The following is a 22,347-nucleotide window of genomic DNA, read 5'->3' as shown; positions in this document are numbered from 1 at the left end:
GGTTTTTGTTTTTGTTTTAAGATTTTATTTATTTGAGAGGGCATGAAAGCAAGTGGGAGGGAGAAGGAGAGAGAATCTGAAGCAGATTCCAGAGTGAGTACAGAGCCCAATTCCAGGCTCAATTCTACGACCCTGAGATCAAAACCTGAGCCAAACCAAAAGTTGGATGCTTAACTGACTGAGCCACCCAGGAGCCCCAGCTGAAGATGTTTTAAGAAGCAATTCAATCCTTATATCTCCCTTCTTCTATGTAACTGGATTAGTGCCCTGTCTTTTACTCCAGGAGAAATCTAGAGGCTTAATCTCTTGAGGAGGCTTGAGTCTCTGTTTCTCTCTCTAGAAATACAGGGTTTTTTTAGACGTAAGGCACTGTTGAGGAAGGGATACCACACTGAAAACGGGATTAGGTAAGCATATGTATACCTGATACTGATATGCCTCAGTCTTCCTTACCTCTGAAGCCAAAACTATGGCACTCAGGCCTTTAACTTTTGAGTAGAAGATTGGAAGAATATTCTCTTGGGACTCTATCCATTCAAGAATAAAGATACAGGGGATCCCTGGGTGGCGCAGTGGTTTGGCGCCTGCCTTTGGCCCAGGGCGCGATCCTGGAGACCCGGGATCGAATCCCACATTGGGCTTCCACTGCATGGAGCCTGCTTCTCCCTCTGCCTATGTCTCTGCCTCTCTCTCTTTCTCTCTCTGTGACTATCATAAATAAATAAAAATTTTAAAAAAAATTTTAAAAAAGAATAAAGATACAAAAATTGGGACTGTCCAACAAAAGAACAAAATCAGATCACTCCTACAGTAAAACATATAGCCAACAAATCCCATTGGCTTAGTTTGGTCAGCCTCTTAGTTCCTCATTGCTAACTAGGAATTCACAAACAAGTATGTCTGTTAAGCATCTAAAGAAAGTAACATGAAACATATAACATCAAAACATACATGAACAGAAAAAAAAAATCAACTTGGAGGAAAAAAAGAGACTATATGGGGCCCCTGGTGGTTCAGTCAGTTGGGCATCTGCCTTTGGCTCAGGGCCTGGGATCGAGCCCCAAGTCAGGCTCCCTGCTCAGCCAGGAGTCTGCTTCTCCCTCTCCCTCTGCCCCTTCTCTCCCCTTCACTTATGCTCTCTCCCTCAAATAAAATCATTTTTAAAAGAGACTATATAAAGAAATATAATGAAATTATTGTTGTTCTCAGAGAGCTAAGACATTGTAGAATCATCAAATAAAAAATGGTGTTATTTAAAAACAACAATGAAGGGACAAAATAAACTCACAGGTATTAAAAATATGATAGCAAAAGAAAAGTTGGAATAAAAAGTTCATGAAATCTCCCAGAAAGCAGAGCAAAATAAAAGACTTGGAAAAGAAGAGGAGGAATAAAGAAACAAACAGAGAGAGAGAAAGGAAGGGAGAGAAAAAGAAAATCAGGGGTAAAGACCAGGGTAGTTAATATCTGAAAAACAGGCACATGAAAGAGAAGATAGAGAAAATTAGGGAAGGAAACTATCAGCTAAGTAATTCAAAGCAATTTCCTAGAACCAAAGGATATGAGTTTTTAGATTAAAAGGGCCCACCAATAATAGCCCAACACCATGAAGTCAGAACACTGGGGACAAAGAGAAGGTCTTACAAGCTCACAGAAAGAAAACAATAATTCACAACAAAGGATCAGGATTCTGATCACTTTAAGCCTTTCAAAAGCAATCCTGGAAGCTATAAAACAATGGAACAATGTCCTCATTATTCTGAAGGGAAATTATTTCCAACTTAAAATTCTATTCCAAGACAAACTATTAAGTATTATGGTAGCATGCTAGATCTTAAGACATAGAAGGTCTCGAAAATTTACTCCAATATATCCTTTTTTTCCCCCAAGTTTCTGCTCAAATATGTATCAAGGAGGCTTTCTTTAATTGTCTTTGGAAAAGGAACTCCTCTTCACCCTATCCTGGCTTCCCTATCTTCCTCATGTCCTCAAAAACACAGACAGTACATTTGTTTTAATCTCCCGATCTGAAATACTCTCACTAAATATAAATTCCCAAAGGGCAAAGACTATATGTTTACTGACGTGGTCTGAGCACCTAGAACTGTATCTGATATAAAATGATCCTCAATAAACAATACATTGCTTTGATAGAAAAAAACTTTTTTTTAAACAAAAATAGACAATGGAGCCATAGCGTATTGAGGCTATTTGTTTATGAGGATAAAATGCAGGCATTTTCAGAATTACAAGGTCTCAGAGGTCTCACTCAAGGACCTCTTTCTGAAAACAGAGAATATTCCCCAAAAGCGAAAGACAAAGCCATTCCCGATGTGGACTATGGTTTTACCATTTTATTCTAAGTAGGGAATCTCTCTTACCACCTTAATTAGCAGATAAGATCTACCTCTGGTTGGTTCTCTCCTTTCACAAACAAAGAAGTAGCTTTCTCTGAATTAATTTGATCTTATTGAAATTCCTTAATAGAATGACTCACTTAATAGAAATTCATCCTAAAAGAAACAGAAAACACAGACTGCCAAAAGCCTCACATTAATAGAATTCAGCTGGGTATGGTTATGGCCAGGATCAGAATAGCTGATGCTTCTCTCTCTCCCATCTCTGTAGCCTAGCTGCAGCTGCCAGACATGGGAGAAGCTCGCTGCTCACAGCACAGAATGGCAGCTTTGAACCATAACTAAAGGCAGGCTGCCAGTAATCAGCAGGAGATAGCTGAAATTAAAATAGAAGTTAACAGGAAAACTGGACCGCTTTTCAGAAACTTGTCTATTCAATTAAGGCCTGTTATGCTTCTATTTCCAAACATAAGAAGCCTAAAAACAATTTATTTAATCATCTCTGACAAATTCATTTCATTCATCAAATGTTCAGAAACTAAACTTCATTTGCTAAGATTTACAAATATCAGCTTTGTAGACCTGGACAATCAGCTGTGAACTTTTCTAGTGCAGTGGCCGAGTCACTCCATTTTTTCTTATAAATTCCCAGCATCATTCACAGCATCAAGCACACAGTACTCAATATACCCATAAACCCTCTCATTTTCAGAAGACAATGAGGTTCAGAAATGCTATATGGCTCGCTTAGGATATTTATACTAGAAGTTAGATCTAGGACTAACAAACAGACCTTATTCTGGAATTTTAATGTCTGACCCAATTTAAACAGAGAGGAGGGGGAGAGGAATGACAACTTTCTGAATCATGAATCATGCTGGCTCTTTCACATAGTTACTGGTTTCCCTTAAATGTCAGCTAGAAAGATTTACAAATAATCAATTAGATCTGACCTCTTTAAAGGTAACTACATTACATATGTCTAATAAATATTCAAAAGGACAGATCCTAAATTTTATATCCAAGAACAGTCTCATTTTTACTGCATGATTCAATTTTTGCATACCGCCTCTGAAGAACACACCAATTTAATCTTTCTACGTTGACATCTACCATCCTCACACATGTGAAAACAACATTCACCTGTACACCCACACAGTAGATTGTGTTCACCTAGTGAAGCTCCTAAAACAGGTGACCAGGATGTGGCTGGAAAGGCAAGTGGGGCCGTATCACCATCCTGATTCTGTACTCACTTTTGAGTTTATATTAAGACACTGGGGAGCCACAGAAATATTTCAAGCAGAAAACTACAAGGATTAAATCTGCAATTTAGAGAGATCATTCTGACAGCCACATGGAAGATGGGTTAAGAGAAAGACAAATCTTGAGACAAAGATATGAGGCTGCTGAAATGATGAGAAATAATGAGAAATTATCCAACTAAAGCCATGATAGGATGGCAGAAGTGATGGCCGAGTGAAGGAGCACTGCCACTGGGATGTGGGCTAATAATTGTAAAACTTAAGAGTGATGCTGGTGTTATCAAGTGGGTAAAACCTTCAAAGCTTATTTAAACTCCTAAAGAAAGGCAAATGAATAACTTTTCTAACATGACCTTCGTGCTGTCAAGATAGTCATCAAAGGCTGCAAAAATTGTCCCTCAGGTTCTCTGAGTAGCCAAGTGTCTAAAGGTATTCTGCCTAAAACAAAGCCCCTTTTCAATTCCCCCAGCCAGCATCCTAATAGGTTACCACTGAAAGGGAAAGACAGGAAATGAATCAATAAACCTCAGGCACATGCTTGGCCTGGAAAGACACAGCAAGCATATCAAGGAGCAGAAATCTGAAAACAAAGGCCCTGGGTAATTTAATTACCAGACCGGAATCTGCTGACTACCGGTTTAATTGTTTGAACAGTGCCCAAATGTCTGACGAGGTGACCACCCTAGGATTTTTGCACCATTTACTGCATGTGACCACACAAATATGCGAAATACTCCTAAAGACTGTAGGAATCTTGAATAACCTTCCTTAATTACACCTGTGATTCCAAAGGACAATTTTTAAAGGGTCAAAATCTTTTTATAAATAATCCATGGCTCTTTTTGGCAAATTCAATGACCATTATATACGCCATGCTGTCAGGTGAAGAAAACAGCATCCTTCAGAGATGAGCACCAACTGCTACATATGAATTGGATAACAAAATTACTCAGATTAAATTTATATGCCCTTATTTACCATTACACTCTGAAAAAGTTATTTTAGAGAGGTGTGGGAGTTGGAAGAAAGAATGTAACTACAGGGTGGTAACTATCAGTAAGTACTCAAAAATTGCTCAGTACACTAGAGGAAGCCAATTTTCTCCCTTGATTCAGTTAGTATTTCCTCATTCAAGTTTATCTCCTGAAGAGTAAGCCAACAGAAAACTCCTTTCAAAAACTGAACAAAGAAGTCCCCCTGAATGCTTAACCTAGCAGTATTTTTGTGTTGGCTTCACCGAGTAAACCAGGTATATATGGCCAAAGTAGACTATTACATTCAACATTCATTCAATGAGTGTTTATAAAATGCTGCATGTGGTGTTAAATTCTCAGCAGCTTATAAACTAGTAGAGATAAAAAGATACACAGGAAGACTTTAAACCATAATGAAACACGGTATGTAGATAAATTCTAAGATGAATTGTACAGGAAAAAGAACTATAATGGTATCATAAAAGAAAATCAATGTAGACGAGAGTAATCGAGAAAGGCTTCACTGAAGAAATGGAGCATCAGCTAGGCCTTGAATAAAAAGCAAGACTTGAATATGTAAAGACCAAAGCGCTTTCCAGGGCTCTAGATCAACAGGAGCACAGATCTGGAAATTTACACATTTCTATTTGGAGAACCAATATGGAAATCAGCCTAGTTATGGGTTTATGGTTATTAGATTTGGTAAGACGTCCACTGGCCAGTTTCCAAATTACTGAAGACCGGCTCAAATGCTTCCAATTTTCATGAAAGATAAAAGAGAATAGTCATTTTCACTAAAGTAGACAAAAGCATTACATGTTTTGCCTGGTTTTTGAGTTTTAATGACTACTAAATTTGATGGTATGTATCAGTTCAATTCAATTAACTGAGACATGCTTAAGGGGATAAAGGGAGGGCAGAGAATCCTTCAAGCAGAAGAAAACAGTAATGTGTAAAGTCAGTAGGAGAGAAGAGGCTGAAGTTCAAGAATGTCAAGAAGACACATAAGCACAGTGGAGTTGTTAAAAGCTCAGGCTCGGAAGTCAGATTTCAGCTTCAAGCTTTGGTTATGCCACTCACTTACTTGCTCTGTGACTTAGGGAAACTGCTTAACTCCGTTTCCTCTACTGTAAAATGGAGATATTAGTAAGTCCCTATCTTATAAGGCTTTTCAGAGGACAAAATGACTATAGTATGTGTACAGAACTTAGCACAATGTCTAGCACATCTAAGTGTTTAAGAAATGATCATCTTTATTGTTTTTAAAGCCCGGGTATGTTAAGTGTAATCATGCTTGTTGGCCTTGATAAGAATCCTGGACTTTAATCCAAAAACAATGGAAGCCCCTGAAAGTTTTAACAGTTTCAATTGAATTTTTGTTGTAAATAGATGGGTGACATCGTATCTTTTATAAGAAACCCTAAAGGAAAAATTTACTGTAGAATTTACTACCAAGAAAAGTTTTGCTTTGAGGAATAGATATCCTTCTCTTAGACAAAACTCTGTAAATGACTGTCTCTCTTTTTCACCCTGAGAGCCAGAATGCTTACAGCCAAATCTGAAGTTCTTAGGCCCTACTGCCTGCATATCTGTTTCCTTCTCTCACCTCCCATGAGTATTTTCTACTCTTGCATACATTTTGATTCAGCTCTTTATTCTTACTTACATTTTAGAATTAATGTTTTTGTATTATTCTCCTTTAAAGCTATTTCAACTGTTCATTGAATGAGGTACAATCTAATTAACCAAATAAAAATAAAGGGCATAAATGCCATAACCTCATCATGCATGAATCATGCACTGTAAATGCAGTCCCAGCATGCTACCTCTATCATTCTTTGGTGTAAACCTCGTCAGATGGAGCAAGAAAACCAGATGGCACAGGAAACCTCTCTCTATGCAAAGCAACAGCAGATGAGGAGAGTGCAAAGACCTAAGGCCTTTCCTGAATTAGCAGGGCACAGTTAGGGCAACCAGTGCCAGGAGCAGAAGAGAACTGGAAAGTGGCAAGCTGCTGGGAAGTTATGTACTGGCTCAAGGTTAGAGGTTTGGTTTTTGTATATGAACATTTTTTTCCCCCGAAAGAACATCACAGTCTTTATAACCTGCAGTTGCTCCACTGTCTTATTTTCTCAGCTCACACGGCCTCTTTGTTGCTTCACTTATCTCCCTCCTGAACTTGGATCTCCTGGAGCCATTTCAACTCTGACCTCTCTGGCCATAGCAGCTACTACACACACTTGACCTTCTATCCTTCCAGTACTCAACCTGAGTCATTCTTATTGTCCTACTTTCTCTCCTCCTGAGACAGAAAGCACTGATGACTGTGAGTCTACCATGAACTCCCTCACTGCTAATTACTGATGCTTTTATTCATCCCTTGACTATCATATGAGCACCACCAGCTGCTCTAAACCTTTCCCCGCACTACAGTGTCTAATGTACTGCTCTTTCCCTGATGTCTCATCTGCTACATTACATAATGAATTAAATCTACATTAACAAACTCATCCTGCTTCTATTTTACCCCAAAGCTCTATCCTCAGCCATGTCCTCAGCACCAGCTCTAATTCTCACTGGGACCACACTTACGCATCATGTTCTCAGAGAAGGAGGAATTCCTCTCTTCTAAGTTAACCATTCCCTCTGTGCTTTTGATCCCGTTAATCTCATCTAACCAGGGACCTTGTTTCACCAATCATCCTCCTTTTCTTTGCAGCTTCCTCAAACACCAAAAACATCACCACAAACAAAACCTTGACACAATACTGAATTCTACAGACCCTAATTATCCCTCAATTTTTTCCTTCTCTCTTTCCTCAAAAATAATTTTATCGTATATCTTTCTTACTGTCCTAACTATCCATAGGTTTATTCTTGAAATCTGGCTTTATCTCTCCATTTACTTGAAAAGTACTCTCTTCAAAGTCAGTGGTGATCTACTGATGACCAAATACACACCTCCATGACTCCAAGCTCTCTCTCCTTTGTCTAATCAGGACAGCAACTGTCCTTACTCCCCAAGATTCTACTCCACCAATTCCACTTCTCCACTTCTAAAGCAAGCATAATCAAAACTCACTTTTAAGCCTTCTTTTCTCTGATATCTCATCACTAATTACAACCTCACTCATCACTTCTATGTGGATAATTCTAAATTCTATACTTCTACTAATAAACTTTTCTTTTACAGAAAAGAATTTACTGAGGTTTAATTTAGCTATAATAAAATGCAAATCCTTAGGTGGTTACTTAGATGAGATCTGATAATTGTATACTCTTTACAACCACCACTCAAAATAATTCTAAACATTTCCCATCACCCAAGATAGTTCTCTCTTGCCACCAGTCAATTCTCTCCCTCCCCAGAAAGATTGAAAAGAGACTTTCCAACTTCTATTACCATGTATTTGTGTTGCCTCTTCTAGAACTTCCTGTAAACAGAATCACAGAGTATATACTCTTTTGTGTCTAGCCTCTTTCACTGGGCATAATGTGTGTAAGATTTGTTCACATTTTTGCATGTCTAAGTACTTCATTCCTTTCTACTGCTGTTGTCTTCCCATCTATTGCTATACCACAGTTTGTTTGGGATACATTCTCCTATTGATGGACCTTTGGGTTGTTCCCGATTGTGAAAAAGTTGCTGTGAACATTCAATGTACAAGTTGTTTCATGGACATTTGTTTTCTTTCCTTGTGTAAATACCTAGACACTGAATTTCTGGGTAATAGGCAGATGTCCATTTAACTTGGTAAGAAACTGAGAAACAGTTCTCTCAAATGGCTATACACCATATTACACTCCTACCAGCAATGTGTAAGAATACTAGCTCATATCCTCATTAGCATTTAGTATTATCAGCCTCTTAAATCTCAACCATTCTAGTTAATAATGTAATGTTATCTCATTGTAGTTTTTAATTTACATTTCTCTGATGACTAATAATGTTGAACAATTTTCATGTGTTTATTTGGCCACATATGTTTCTTCTTTTGTGAAGTGCCTAATTCCTGTCTTTTGCCCATTGTTAAACTGAGTGGTAGGTTTTTTTTTTTTTTTTTTTTTTTAGTTGCTGAATTTAAATTCTTTTTTGAATGGTGTCTGCATTCATATCTTCAACTGCCAACAGGTCATATCAAACTAAATGTCCTGCTGTTATCTCCAATACCACATTTAAAATCTAATTTGTACTTTTCTAGTTGAGAACCAGACCCTCTATAGCTGTCAACCACATCACAAATAGTCTTTAATCATGTTTGCTTTAAATTCTAACTCTGGTGGTTTTCCTCTTGACAGTCAATAAGACCTTTTGAGAGGTAGTAGAGTAAATTATTAACAAACAGGCTCTAGAATTGCAGGGTTCAAATTCAGGCTCTGTCACTTATTGGTTGTGTGACTTTGGACAAATTACTGAATCTTTCAGTGCCTAATTTCTAAGGTTTCTGAAAAGTTTAATAAATCATATAAAGTACTTTGAGTAGTACCCAACAAAAAGGGAGTGCTCAATAAATATTACTTGTTATTTTTAGAACTAGAAATGACTTTTGCTTAAAATCTTTTCGACTCCAACAAATGACATCTTAATCTAGGCATTTAGCCTCTTACCTTTGGACAATTAAAACAGTCTATTAAATGGCCTCTTTTCTTCTCTAATTCAGACTACATATCCCTGCTGGATTTATCTTCCTAAAAAAGTCCTTACGCACATTACCACGTTTTGGTTCTCAGATGCTTATTCTAAGAAATAATCTGAACCCTTCATCCAAACACTCTTGGTCTCTCACAACTGGTCTTTATACAGCTCTGTTAGACATCTCTTACATATGAGACTAGGGAAAGAATTCAAGAGTATTCAAAAGATTATGCCTAAAATGGAAAAGCGAGCAGCAGCATTTTACCATTTTACTTAGTGAAAAGGAGGTAAATCTAATCAGTTAAGAGAAGTGAAAGTGGTTGCCTCTAAGGAAGGGAAATGGGGTTGGGGAGGATGGGAAATTGATCTTGTTTCTAACAAACCTTGCAGAATTATTTGATTTCTTACATTGGTACATTTTTAACTTTCTTAAAAATAAAAACTTGGAAGAGAAAAATACAGACCAAAGAACAAACAAACAAACAAACAAAACAAGGAACAAAGAAAGAAGCAAACTTGATTACTAAGTGGATAGCATAATGTGCAGTTTGGCTGTCCATACCTAAGGATAATCCATAGACGTATGGAAGGAATAGTTGGGCACATGCATTTATTTAGTGGAGCTACCCTATTTGCAGATGGAAGAATTTGGATTTTATCCAAAAAACAATGAGAGATGAAGGTTACTGAACACAGTAGTAATGTAATAAAAATAATATCTGGGTAAGATTAAACAGGAATTATTTCAGAAATGTATTTGATTGGAAAAGAAACAGGGAGTGGTAAAACATGCGATCTTCATAATTGAGACATAAGGTGATGAAAGCCTAGATCAGGGTGATGACTGTGGAAACAGAAGGATTTAATTTCAAGTCACTTTTTCAAGAACACAGAGTATGCTTTGCTGGCCAACTAAATATGAAACTAAGGTATTAAAAAAAAAAAAGGAATACAACACTCTCCAAAACAAAGTAGGCACTAAAGGAGTATTTGTAAAGTGTGATAAAGAAGAATTCCAAAGTTAGAAACATAAAAGGTAAATTTTAATGCATAGTTCTTAACACATAGTTTAATACTGTTTATGTGATTTTTTTTCATCTAAGCCTCCAATTGACTTAAAAGATTTTTGACTCAATTCACTTAAAATCTTTTTTTCTTTTTTTTTTTTTTTTTGAGAGATTTTTTTTTTTTTTTTTTAATTTATTTATGAGAGTCACACAGAGAGAGAGAGAGAGAGAGGGAGAGGCAGAGACACAGGCAGAGGGAGAAGCAGGCTCCATGCACCGGGAGCCTGACGTGGGATTCGATCCTGGGTCTCCAGGATCACGCCCTGGGCCAAAGGCAGGCGCTAAACCGCTGTGCCACCCAGGGTTCCCTTAAAATCTTATACATATTTTTCACTACTTGATTAATGTTACGGATGGCATTTTTTCACTTCTGTTTTATTTCCTCATGGGCTTCATGTCATAAACTGGCTGGCTAGTAGACTGTCCTTGCTTGTACCTATCTGAATCTACAGTTTACTCTGTATTCCGTATTCACCCTATTTTATATTAAAAAAATAAACTACATACATTTAAAAATCCCAAAATTATATTTCAATTTCTATAACGCAATGTGATCCAAACTCTTAATATCAAAAGTCTTGGCAAGAAAGAAAATTTAGAATATTCCATTTTCACAGAAATGACATCTCACAAGTAATAGCCATCTCTCTCAAATAAATAAATGAAATTTAAAAAAAAACAAACTATAGCTTCAAGCCTTAAAAATATTCCAGTGGGTAAAGACTTAACCTCTTGACCCCACTGTTCTTCTCAACTACTTCCCCATTTCTAGTCTCCCTTTTTGCAGTAGAAATCCTTGTAAGAGTGGTATATTCTGCGCTCTCCGTTTTTCTTCTCTTATTTGCTGTTAAAACCCTTCTCTGTAGCTTTTGACCCACTCACTCCACCAAAACTGTTCTTACCAACTGCCAAATACAATGGTAAACCTTCATTCTTCATCTTTCTTGATCTATCCATTTGATACAGATGTTCATTCACACCACCCTCTTAAGAACGTTTTTTTTTTTTTTTTAAAGATTTTATTTATTTATTCATGAGAGAAACAGAGATAGAGAGGCAGAGACACAGGCAGAGGGAGAAACAGGCTCCCTGCGGGGAGCCCCATGTGGGACCCGATCCCAGGACCCTGAGATCACGACCCGAGCCAAAGGCAGACACCCAACCACTGAGCCACCCAGGTGCCCAATACCATCCTCCTAAGAACATGTGCCTCACTTGGTTACCAGGACATTGCATTCTGTGGTCTCCTTTGTTGGCTCCTATTTTCCCAAACTTTTAATGTCACAAACTTTTGCTCAATCACATGATCCTGAGATCACCTGAGCCAAAATCAAGAGTCTGATGCTTAACCAACTGAGCCAAGGCACCCTCTATTCATTCATTCCTTCTTCTTCTTCTTCTTTTTTTTAAGATGTTATTTATTTACTCATGAGAGACACATACAGAGAGAGACAGAGAGAGAGAGAGAGAGGCAGAGACACAGGCAGAGGGAGAAGTAGGCTCCATGCAGGGAGCCTGATGTGGGACTTGATCCAGGGTCTCCAGGATCAGGCCCTGGGCTAAACCGCTGACCCACCTGGGCTACCCTCCATTCTTCTTTCAAGGCATATTGTCAGTCTGATCACATAGCACTATGTGCACTGCTACTACTCTGCTGAGCCATCATCATCTCTTACTAGGACTATTGCAACAGCCTCCTACCTGATTTCTCTGTTTCTACCCTCCCTCACTACAATCTATTTTCAACACAGTAGCCAGAGTGGTGGTTTTAAAATGTCAAATTAGATTTAGATGTGACATTCTTCTTTGCTCAAACCCCTCTTATAGTTCTTATTTTATTCAAAGTAAGAGCTAAAGTCCTTACAATGGCCTACAAAGCTCCCAAATCTGCCCTGCTTCTGCTTGCCATTTGCCTTTCTGACCTCATCTCCTACTCTTCTTCCTCCCTCCTTACTCTTGCTGCCTCTTTCCAGCTATACTGGCTTCCCTGCTCTTCCTTGAACATACCAAGCACAGTACTCCTTCAGAACCTCTGGATTTACTCTTCCCTCTCCTGGATGATCCTTTCTTCCATAACTATCTGACTGTGCTTTCCAGTCTTTGCTCAAATGTCAGTCCGGCCTTCCCTGACTGCTCTATTTAACATTGCAATTACTTCCCTACTCCCCAATCACCCCCTTTCTTGTTCTACTATGTCCATAACACTTATCACCATCTAATATACTATATAATTTACTTATTTTTTATGGTGTCTATCCCCACACCAGAATGTAAGGTTTGTAACAGGGATTTTTGTCTGTTTTCTTCATTGTGGTAGTCCTAACCATATAAACAGTATGTAACACATAACTGGTTTTCAATAAAGATTTCTTGAGAAACTGATTAAACTGAATGAATAAGCAAATATAAGAAAGAACAGGAAACAGAGAAAAAGGGTAAGAACAGAAGACAGAAAAAAGGATGAAGGAAAAGAAAGAAGAAAAGGAGAGATACCTGCCACAAGTGATGCAACAAGTAACATGGTAAGCTAGATTTGTTTGGCTTCAAAGCCCATATGGTTCTGATTGTAGCATCAGTTAAAAAGCTTCTAAATAAATATCTTAAGAATTTAAATAAGTTTAATAAGCAGTAGCATGAAAAAGAAAAATTGTAAGTAAAAAAGGCAAGATACCTTTCCTGAAACACAATTAGAAAATGATTAAATAGAACTATTTAGGGCAGCCCTGGTGACTCAGTAGTTTAGCGCCGCCTTCCGCCCAGGGCATGATCCTGGAGTCCCGGGATCGAGTCCCAGGTCAGGCTCCCTGCATGGAGCCTGCTTCTCCCTCTGCCTGTGTCTCTGCCTCTCTCTCTCTGTCTCTCATGAATAAATAAAATCTTTTTTTTTTTTTACATATCTATTTGCCCTTTATCTGAAGGTATGAACAGTTCTTTTTTTTATAATAAATTTATTTTTTATTGGTGTTCAATTTGCCAACATACAGAATAACACCCAGTGCTCATCACATCAAGTGCCCCCCTCAGTGCCTGTCACCCATTCACTCCCAACCCCCGCCCTCCTCCCCTTCCACCACCCCTAGTTCGTTTCCCAGTTAGGAGTCTTTATGTTTTGTCTCCCTTTCTGATACTGAATAAATAAAATCTTAAAAAAAAAAAAAACTATTTAGAATTCAACTTTAAATAATACATTTCTCAAAACTACAGAAGTATACATAATTCTTTCTTTTATAATAGCTAAACTTGGGCAGCCCAGGTGGCTCAGCGGTTTAGTGCCACCTTCAGTCCAGGGCGTGATCCTGGAGACCCGGGATCAAATCCCACATCGGGCTCCCTGCATGGAGCCTGCTTCTCCTTCTGCCTGTGTCTCTGCCTCTCTCTCTCTCTCTCATGAATAAAATCTTTAAAAAAAATAGCTAAAATTAAAGATAATTTTGATAGGATTGGAAACTTCTTTCAACCAAGATACAGTAACAGCGAGTGGACTTACCCGCCCAAAACAACCCCCACAACAAATAAAAGACAAAAATATATGACACTGGTTTATAGCACACTGAACATGAGGCAAAGAAGAGTCATCCCTGACAGGCAGGAAAGAAATGAAGTAAGACTCATGAATACCCTCAACTAATGCCTTGAGAGAGAGGATGTAGGCCATAGGATAGGAAAAGGAGACACAGGCAGAGCCCAGCAGAGTCCCCGGGTTAAGGAGACAGAACTGAGAGTCTAAGGAGAACAAGCTGAATAAAGATAACAAAACAGAGCGTACCAAAGGAGAGAGGTGAGAACTGCAAAGCTCTGATATGTGAAGGTCCCCCTTGAGCATCCAGGAGAGTACTGGCACATATGTGAGAAAACCACTCAAGGCTAGAAAAAGAATCATCTATGAGGATTAAAAAAAAAAAAAATAGTGCCTGGTACCAGGAACACTGTCTGTTTCTACTGACCAGGCTAAAAAAGCTCCAAAATCACAGGGCATTGGGTAGAGTACTCCAAAGTGGGAAATAATAATACCTAGACTGAGCACTACTCCAATCATAAAAGGAAGACTCAAAAGATATAAACTGCTTCCAAGTAACTCAACTGTGTCCCACATCAAAGGTCAGGAGAAGGTATAGGAATACAAAAATATGTGGCAACCAGTAAGGTAAAACTGACAATGTCTGACATCCACTCAAAGACTACCAGGCATGTGAATAAGCAGGAAAATCTGACCAAAACTGGGGAAAAATATGAATGGTTTAAAACTGATTCAGCACTGATAGAGATACCAGAATTAGGGGATGTGGACATTACAAGTTATTAAAACTGTATTCCAGATGTTTAAAAAGCTAACTAAAGACATAGTAGATAGGGACACCTGGGTGGCTCAGTGGTTGAGCATCTGTCCTTGGTTCAGGGCATTATCCTGGGGTCCCGGGATGGAGTTCCGCATTGGGCTCCCCTCGAGGAGCCTGCTTCTCCCTCTGCCTATGTCTTTGCCTCTATCTCTCATGAATAAATAAATTCTTAAAAAAAAAGACATAGTAGTTATAAAAAAAGAAAGAAAAAGGCCCTAATCAAGTTTACAGAGCAGAAAATTGCAACATCTGAGACGAGGAATTAATGGCAAATGGATTGAGATTAATGGCAAACTAGACATTGCAGAAGAAAAGATGCTAGGACTTGAAGACCTACAAACATCAACTATCCAAAAGGAAATACAGGAAGACAAAGGAGTATTTTTAAATGGTAAAAGACATTAGTGAGCTGTAGAACAATTTCAATCAACCTAATATATGTGTAATCAGAGTCTCTAAAGATGAGAAATGGGTGGGCCAGAAAAACTGGTTGAGAAACTAATGGCTGTGAGTTTTCTGGAATTGATGGAAGCTATATATTCACAGGTCCAGGAAGCTCAAAGAACAGAATCATGAAGAAAACCATACATATCATAGCGAAATCATTGAAACCAGTAGTAAACAAAAAACTATAAAAGCAGCCACGATATCAAGCCACATTACATACAGAGGAATAAAGAAAAAGAGGACAGCAGACTTTTTTTTCCAGAAACAATGCAAATGGGAATACAGGAAGCAACATCTTTAAAGTACTGAAAGAGGAAAAAAAAACCCAAATTAGAATTATATACCCAGTATAAATATCTTTCAATAACAAAGATTTTAGACACACAAAAGCTGAAAGATTTCATCACCAACAGACCTGCATTACAAGAAATGCCAAAGAAAATCCTTCAGACAGAAGGAAAATGACACCAGATGAAGGTATGTATCTATACAAAGAAACGAAAATGAAAATGTGCATCTATATATAGGGATACAGCAATAATTTCACTAATAAATATGTAAGATTTTAAAAAATACTGCAATATCTTTAAAACATAATTGACTTTTTAATAAAAAATATTTTTTATTTATTTATGATAGTCATACAGAGAGAGAGAGAGAGGCAGAGACACAGGCAGAGGGAGAAACAGGCTCCATGCATCGGGAGCCCGACGTGGGATTCGATCCCGGGTCTCCAGGATCATGCCCTGGGCCAAAGGCAGGCGCCAAACCGCTGCGCCACCCAGGGATCCCATAATTGACTTTTTAAACAAAAGCAACAACACTGTATTTTGTATTTTATAAAATAAGCATAAGTAAAATGTCTGACAAGAACATAAAAGTCAGGAGCTGCAAAATAATGGCATATTAAGACTCATGCTATATGTAAAGTGATGAATAATTACCTGAAGGTAGACTGTAAGTCAAGACTTGGACATGAATGTTCAGAGCAATTCATGTGTAATGGCCAAAATCCAAAACCAACCCAAATATTCATAGGAACAAATGAATGGATAACCTGGGGTATATTCATACAGTAGAAAGCTATTTACAATAAAACTACTTAGCAATGAAAAGAAATGGTATATTGATACACACAACAAAATGGATAAATCTTAAAACAATTATACTGAAAAATGCCATGCAAAAAAAAAGAGTATATGCTGTATGACCACATTTATAAAACTCTACAAGACACAAACTCATCTATAGCAACAGAAATCAGAGCAGTAGTTGCTTGGAGGTGAGGTGGGGCAAGATAGACAAAGGATATTTTGGGAATTATGGATATCTTGACCGTGGTGATGGTTTCTTTCACGTGTGTGTGCATGCGAAAGTGAATTAAGTTGTACACATTAAATAAAAGAAATTTATTATATATGAATAATTACTCACTAAGGCTATTTAAAAACCATTTTGGATTTAAATGTGCAGGTTAAAAACCAAAAGTGGTTAGACTACCTAAGTGTTCTGGCTCTGTAAGAATAAAAATATGTGAAAACTAGAACAAAATATTTGTAATTTTTTTAAGGGTTAGAATGGATCATAGAAACCAATTAATCAAAACCCTTCCTTATTAGGGATGAAGGAATCAAGTCCCAGAAAGGTATAATGACTTGCCCAGGGTCTCACAGCTATAGTCAGTGTAATCAGTAGCTTACTAAAATGTATGAGCCAAAACAGAAGGGACTGGATTATTTCAGTCACCATTACGTCCCCTAAACCTACAACAATGCCTGGGACATAGCTGGAACTCAGTATTTGTCAACTGATTTTTCCCCTGGAAGGAAAGGTAAAAAATGAGGATAAAAGGAAAGAAAGTCCCCCTTGCAATAGCAGATGACAGAATTAAGCAATAGCTTTAATACCATAAACATCATGAACACAAGAGAATAAATTATATTCCACAGCTTTGTTTTACTGAATATTTTATTATATTGTAATGCTTAAAAATTTCTAGTTCATGTTGCCAACTCTTAAACAAGCAGGAAAGTCAATAGGAAATATTCCATTCATGAAGATTAGTGACATTTTCAAATTAAAAACAAATTTAAAGAATAGTAAATACTTACCAAAAATTTCTCCATTTTTGGCATATTCTGTCACAAGGTACAACATATTTTTGGTCTCCATTACCTATTGATAAATAATTCCACATTAGTCTGACAGGAAAGGATTGCAGTTCTATTATATTGCAGCTCAACATTCTATGGAGTTATTACATAAAACTAATAAAAGTATCAAATTTATGAATAATTCATAAGGTGGCAAAGTTTACAAGACAATAACCTTCTGCTAACACTTTTGTGAGAAATCTAGATCCTCACTTTTCCAAGTATGGTCCATGGACCAGCAACAACAGCAGCACTGCTCTGGCATCTGTTAGAAATGGAGAATCTCAGGCCCCTCCCCAGACCTATTGACACAAAATTTCCATTTTAACAAATGGAAGATCAACTTTTTACCACCTTCTTATGGACTTTTCTAGCCCTTTGCTATATGGTAGACTGATTAAGAATAATAAAATAGAGCTCAATTTATCTAGCCTGTAGTCTAGATAATCTGGCACAATAGTATATTCCTCCTATTCTGTTGTAATATTATTACAAAGTACTGTTATTTTAAAAACATTGTTCAAAAGCTTCTTCCTAACTCCACTGCTGTACAGTTTTATTCAAATTAGTTTTTCTATGTTTAGAAAGGAAGCATGTCAGTGTCACAAACTTCGTATTTCAAACTATACTGAATCAAAAGGAAATTAATTTATAAGCTCAAAATGAGTGAATTTTAGATTCTTTGTAACATTATCTTTTTATGTACTGGCACATGCTAAGAATGAAAATTTAACTGCTGTCTACTGAAAAGGTGGAAATTAATTTTGCTTTAACATGAAGGTTTAAGACTATTCCCAATCAGGCCAGAAAACTAAGAGCTACCAACAACTGGAGTCTGAATAAGCTAAATAGTCAATTTAACTGCTTATTTAGCTCTAATAAAGATGGAATTATATGAATTACCATAGTTTTAACCTCAGTTTGGCTTATAGTTCATCAGACTTCTAAGGATTTGGATTAGTTCCTTATAACTATCCTCTTTAGGAATTAAAAAAAAAAAAAGCTTAAAAGGAGAAATACTCTGATATAAATATGACCAAAGAAGTCTGTAGTTTTAGAACTCAGGAACTGTTTTGAGTGGCACACCATGGTCTCTTATTCTAATGGTAATATTAATGGTCTCCAATGGTTTCTACACCTTTTTTTTTTTAAGATTTATTTATTTATGATAGACATAGAGAGAGAGGCAGACACACAGGAGGAGGGAGAAGCAGCTCCACTCCGGGAGCCCGACATGGGACTTGATCCCGGGACTCCAGAATCGCGCTCTGGGCCAAAGGCAGGCACCAAACCACCAAGCCACCCAGGGATTCCCTGGTTTCTACACCTTTTTTTTTTTTTTTTTTTTTTTTTATGATAGTCACAGAGAGAGAGAGAGGCAGAGACACAGGCAGAAGGAGAAGCAGGCTCCATGCACCGGGAGCCCGACGTGGGATTTGATCCTGGGTCTCCAGGATCGCGCCCTGGGCCAAAGGCAGGCGCCAAACCGCTGCGCCACCCAGGGATCCCTCTACACCTTTTTAATTGCAAGTCTCTATTAGTAACAAGTTGTTTAGCTAAACATGTATCACATATACATGTATGTGTATATACAAACACATATGCATATGTTTATATGAATATGAGCAGAGACACAAATTACATACTTGTGCCACTGTATAAACACATTATGTACATTATAGAATGCACACAAGAAGATAAATACAAAAAATAAGCGTAGGGTTCTAATATTTGCTTCTTATGCCCAAGGGACACTTGTGCTAACCCACGTGAGTGCACAGAATGGCGTGCCAGTATTAGCTCTGTGTGAGGAAAAAAAAAGCCCTGACCTGTAAGTAGCTCTCTATGGTGTAAATACTCCCACCAAGGCTGATTTTGAGCTGAATCGAAGAACATCTACAAATCTACCAATTAGTTCTTACAAGCTAGCACAGGCTGAGTCCAGCATACCACTGGGTGCATGCCTCACGCTATGGAGATCCAAGTCCTGGGCTAGCATACTATAACATTTTAGTTTAAAAATAGTTTTCCAATAGGGACATCTGGATGGCTCAGTTGGTTAAGCACTGGACTCTTGATTTTGGCTCTGGTCATGACCTCAGGGTTGTGAGATCAAGAAGCCGGTTATAGGCTTGGTGCTGAGCATGGAGGCTGCTTAAGATTCTCTCTCTTCCCCTTCTCTTTCTCTCTCTTGCCTTCCCCCCCCCCAAAAAAAAATAGTTTTCCAGTATAAAAATTCTAATTAGTGATAGAAGTGTTTAAAAAATGTTTTGTATTACATATCATTCCTCAACATGAATTACTCTTTAAGAATCAGAGATGTTCCTTTTTTTTTTTTTTAAGGTTTATTAATTTATTTTAGGGAAAGAGAGAGAGCATGTGCAGGTGGGGGGTGGGGGGCAAAGGGAGGGGGGGAGAGAGAAAGAGAATGAATCCCAAGCAGACTCTGTGCTGAGCATGGAGCCAGCCATGAGGCTGGATCCCACAACCCTCAATACCAAGACCAGAGATGAAACCAAGAGTCAGACACTTAGCCAACTGTGACACCCAGGAACCCCAGAGAAGATCTTCCTTAAAAAAAAAAAAAAAAAACACAGCTCACACTTGAGATGGGTACAATTTATTTTACAAAAATTATATCTCAATAATTTATTAAAAAATGATTTTTTAAAAAATGACTCCTTTACTTTATCTGACAAAATAATCCAAACAAGATAAGATTTGGCTCTAAGTATTATAAAATATGCCACTAAGTAATATACTATTTTAACCTTTGTATTTCATAAAACATAAACAGTGTATTTTTTTAAATAAGCAAAATTGCCATATCCGCATTAATGGCATCACCACCAAAAGCCAACAGGGTTGAGCATCATCAATGCACAATTACAAACTTTTTTATTTTTATTTTTATTTTTTTAAGATTTATTTATTTATTCATGATAGAGAGAGGCAGAGACAGAAACAGGCTCAATGCCGGGAGCCCGACGCGGGAATTGATCACTGGACTCCAGGATCGCGCCCTGGGCCAAAGGCAGGCGCTAAACCGCTGAGCCACCCAGGGATCCCCAATTACAAACTTTTTAAATTAAATAACTTAGTCTGAGACAACTTAAAATTAAGCTACTAGTTTTTTATTTCCTAATTTTTTACTTATAGAAAATGTGTGTGCTCAGCTTAATAAAAACCATTAATTATTCTTTTTTTATTGACTAAGAAAACTAACACAAAAGAGAAAAATAAAGCAAATGAGGAAACAGGTAGTGAGAAGCATGGAGTGGAATAAGGTTACATCTTACCTGATAAAGTTTGATGATGTGTGGGTGGTCTAACATTTTCATTATTTGTACTTCTCGGTAGATTTTCTCAAGGTTCACTGCATCCAGCTGAGATTTATCAATTATTTTTATCGCCACCTGTGTCCCAGACACAAATAAATATAATTATTATGATGGTTAACATTTTCCAGTTAAGAATCTTTTGTATATAGGGCACCTGATACTTTGCCTGTAAGTTCCTAAGACAACAAAAATACTTCTATTTTTTTAATTTTTATTATTTATTCATTCATGAGAGAGAGAGAGAGAGAGAGAGAGAGAGAGAGAGAGAGAGAGAGAGAGAGAGAGAGAGGCAGAGATGTAGGCAGAGGGAGAAGCAGGCTCCATGCAGGGAGACTGACGTTGGACTCGATCCCTGGTCTCTAGGATCAGGCCCTGAGCTGAAGGCGGCGCTAAACCGCTGAGCCAACCGGGCTGCCCCCCAAAATACTTTTTTTAAAAAAATTTTTATTTATGATAGTCAGAGAGAGAGAGAGAGAGAGAGAGAGAGAGAGAGAGAGGGGCAGAGACATAGGCAGAGGGAGAAGCAGGCTTCATGCACTGGGAGCCCGATGTGGGATTCGATCCCGGGTCTCCAGGATCGCGCCCTGGGCCAAAGGCAGGCGCCAAACCGCTGCGCCACCCAGGGATCCCAATACTTTTAATTCAATGCTCATTCATTCAACAAGTACTTCTTAAACATCTATCACATGTGAGGCACTGTGGTGATTTTGTTTAGGAGTATCTTCAGTGTGCTATAGAGAATAACCCTGCAGAGTTACTTTAATAAAACATATTTCTCTTTTAGTATAACTGTAATGTTTTACCCCACTTGTAAAATGAATAAAAGCTCAGCAGTGCCAACCAGTTATCTTCCTGCTGCAAAGTACCTGTAAACAAATGATCAGTCAAGTAGAAAGCAGTTTCTGCTGTACTGAAATATAGCTTTTCTAGAAAAGCAAGTGATAGATTCCAAAGAATCTAGACATAGCTTTTGGCAGGGGGTGAGGGGAGGGGGGGAGAGTTAAATATAAAGTATTAAAATCAATTTATATGAAAAATAGGGGATCCCTGGGTGGCGCAGCGGTTTGGCGCCTGCCTTTGGCCCGGGGCGCGATCCTGGAGACCCGGGATCGAATCCCACGTCGGGCTCCCGGTGCATGGAGCCTGCTTCTCCCTCTGCCTGTGTCTCTGCCTCTCTCTCTCTCTGTGACTATCATAAATAAATAAAAAAAATTAAAAAAAAACAACAAAAAGAAAAATAGCAAGTGGATTAAATTTAAGTTTTTATTTGAGAGAGAGTGAGAGAGTACATGCACACGAATGGGGGTGGGGAGGGGCAAAGGGAGAGGGAAAAGCAGGAACCCAAAGTGGGGCTCAAACCCAGGGCCCCCCCATCATAATCTGAGCCACGCAGGTGCCCCTAAACTTTGTTTTAAAAATCAAAGTGCAAAAACTCATCTGTTAATAATTTGGTAATTTGTGACTGGGTGACGGGCACTGAGGGGGGCACTTGGCGGGATGAGCACTGGGTGTTATGCTATATGTTGGCAAATTGAACTCCAATAAAAAAAATTTAAAAATATATATGTATAAAATTTAGTAATTACTCTAGCTTCTGACTTCCATAAAAGAATCTGATTTAAAAATGTGGCCTCTTCCTATAGTAACTAGATAGGAACCCAAACCACTCCAAGGTTAATAACTTGAAGGGACTGCATTTGAAGGTGAATAACCAGGTAGTCAGGGATCAAGAATCATGTACCTTTTTCTATGCAATCAAAAAAGAAATAA

At 38.0% G+C, this 22,347-nt stretch overlaps 1 protein-coding gene across 1 annotated transcript in view; it reads right to left on the bottom strand.

Moving 5' to 3' along the window:
- Positions 1-22,347, bottom strand: part of SIK2 (salt inducible kinase 2) — a 123,082-nt gene that overhangs the window by 84,226 nt on the left and 16,509 nt on the right. Inside the window, exons 2-3 of the mRNA XM_072821939.1 lie at positions 20,536-20,652; positions 17,195-17,258 (exon numbers count right to left, since the gene is read on the bottom strand). Of these exons, the coding sequence (XP_072678040.1) occupies positions 17,195-17,258; positions 20,536-20,652 (181 nt within the window). The remainder of the gene's footprint in view (positions 1-17,194; positions 17,259-20,535; positions 20,653-22,347) is intronic.

Source organism: Canis lupus, chromosome 3 (genome assembly GCF_048164855.1).
Source record: "Canis lupus baileyi chromosome 3, mCanLup2.hap1, whole genome shotgun sequence".
Taxonomy (NCBI): Eukaryota; Metazoa; Chordata; class Mammalia; order Carnivora; family Canidae; genus Canis; species Canis lupus.
The sequence above is the reverse complement of the archived record's forward strand: the minus strand, read 5'-3'. Positions and strand labels throughout refer to the sequence as shown.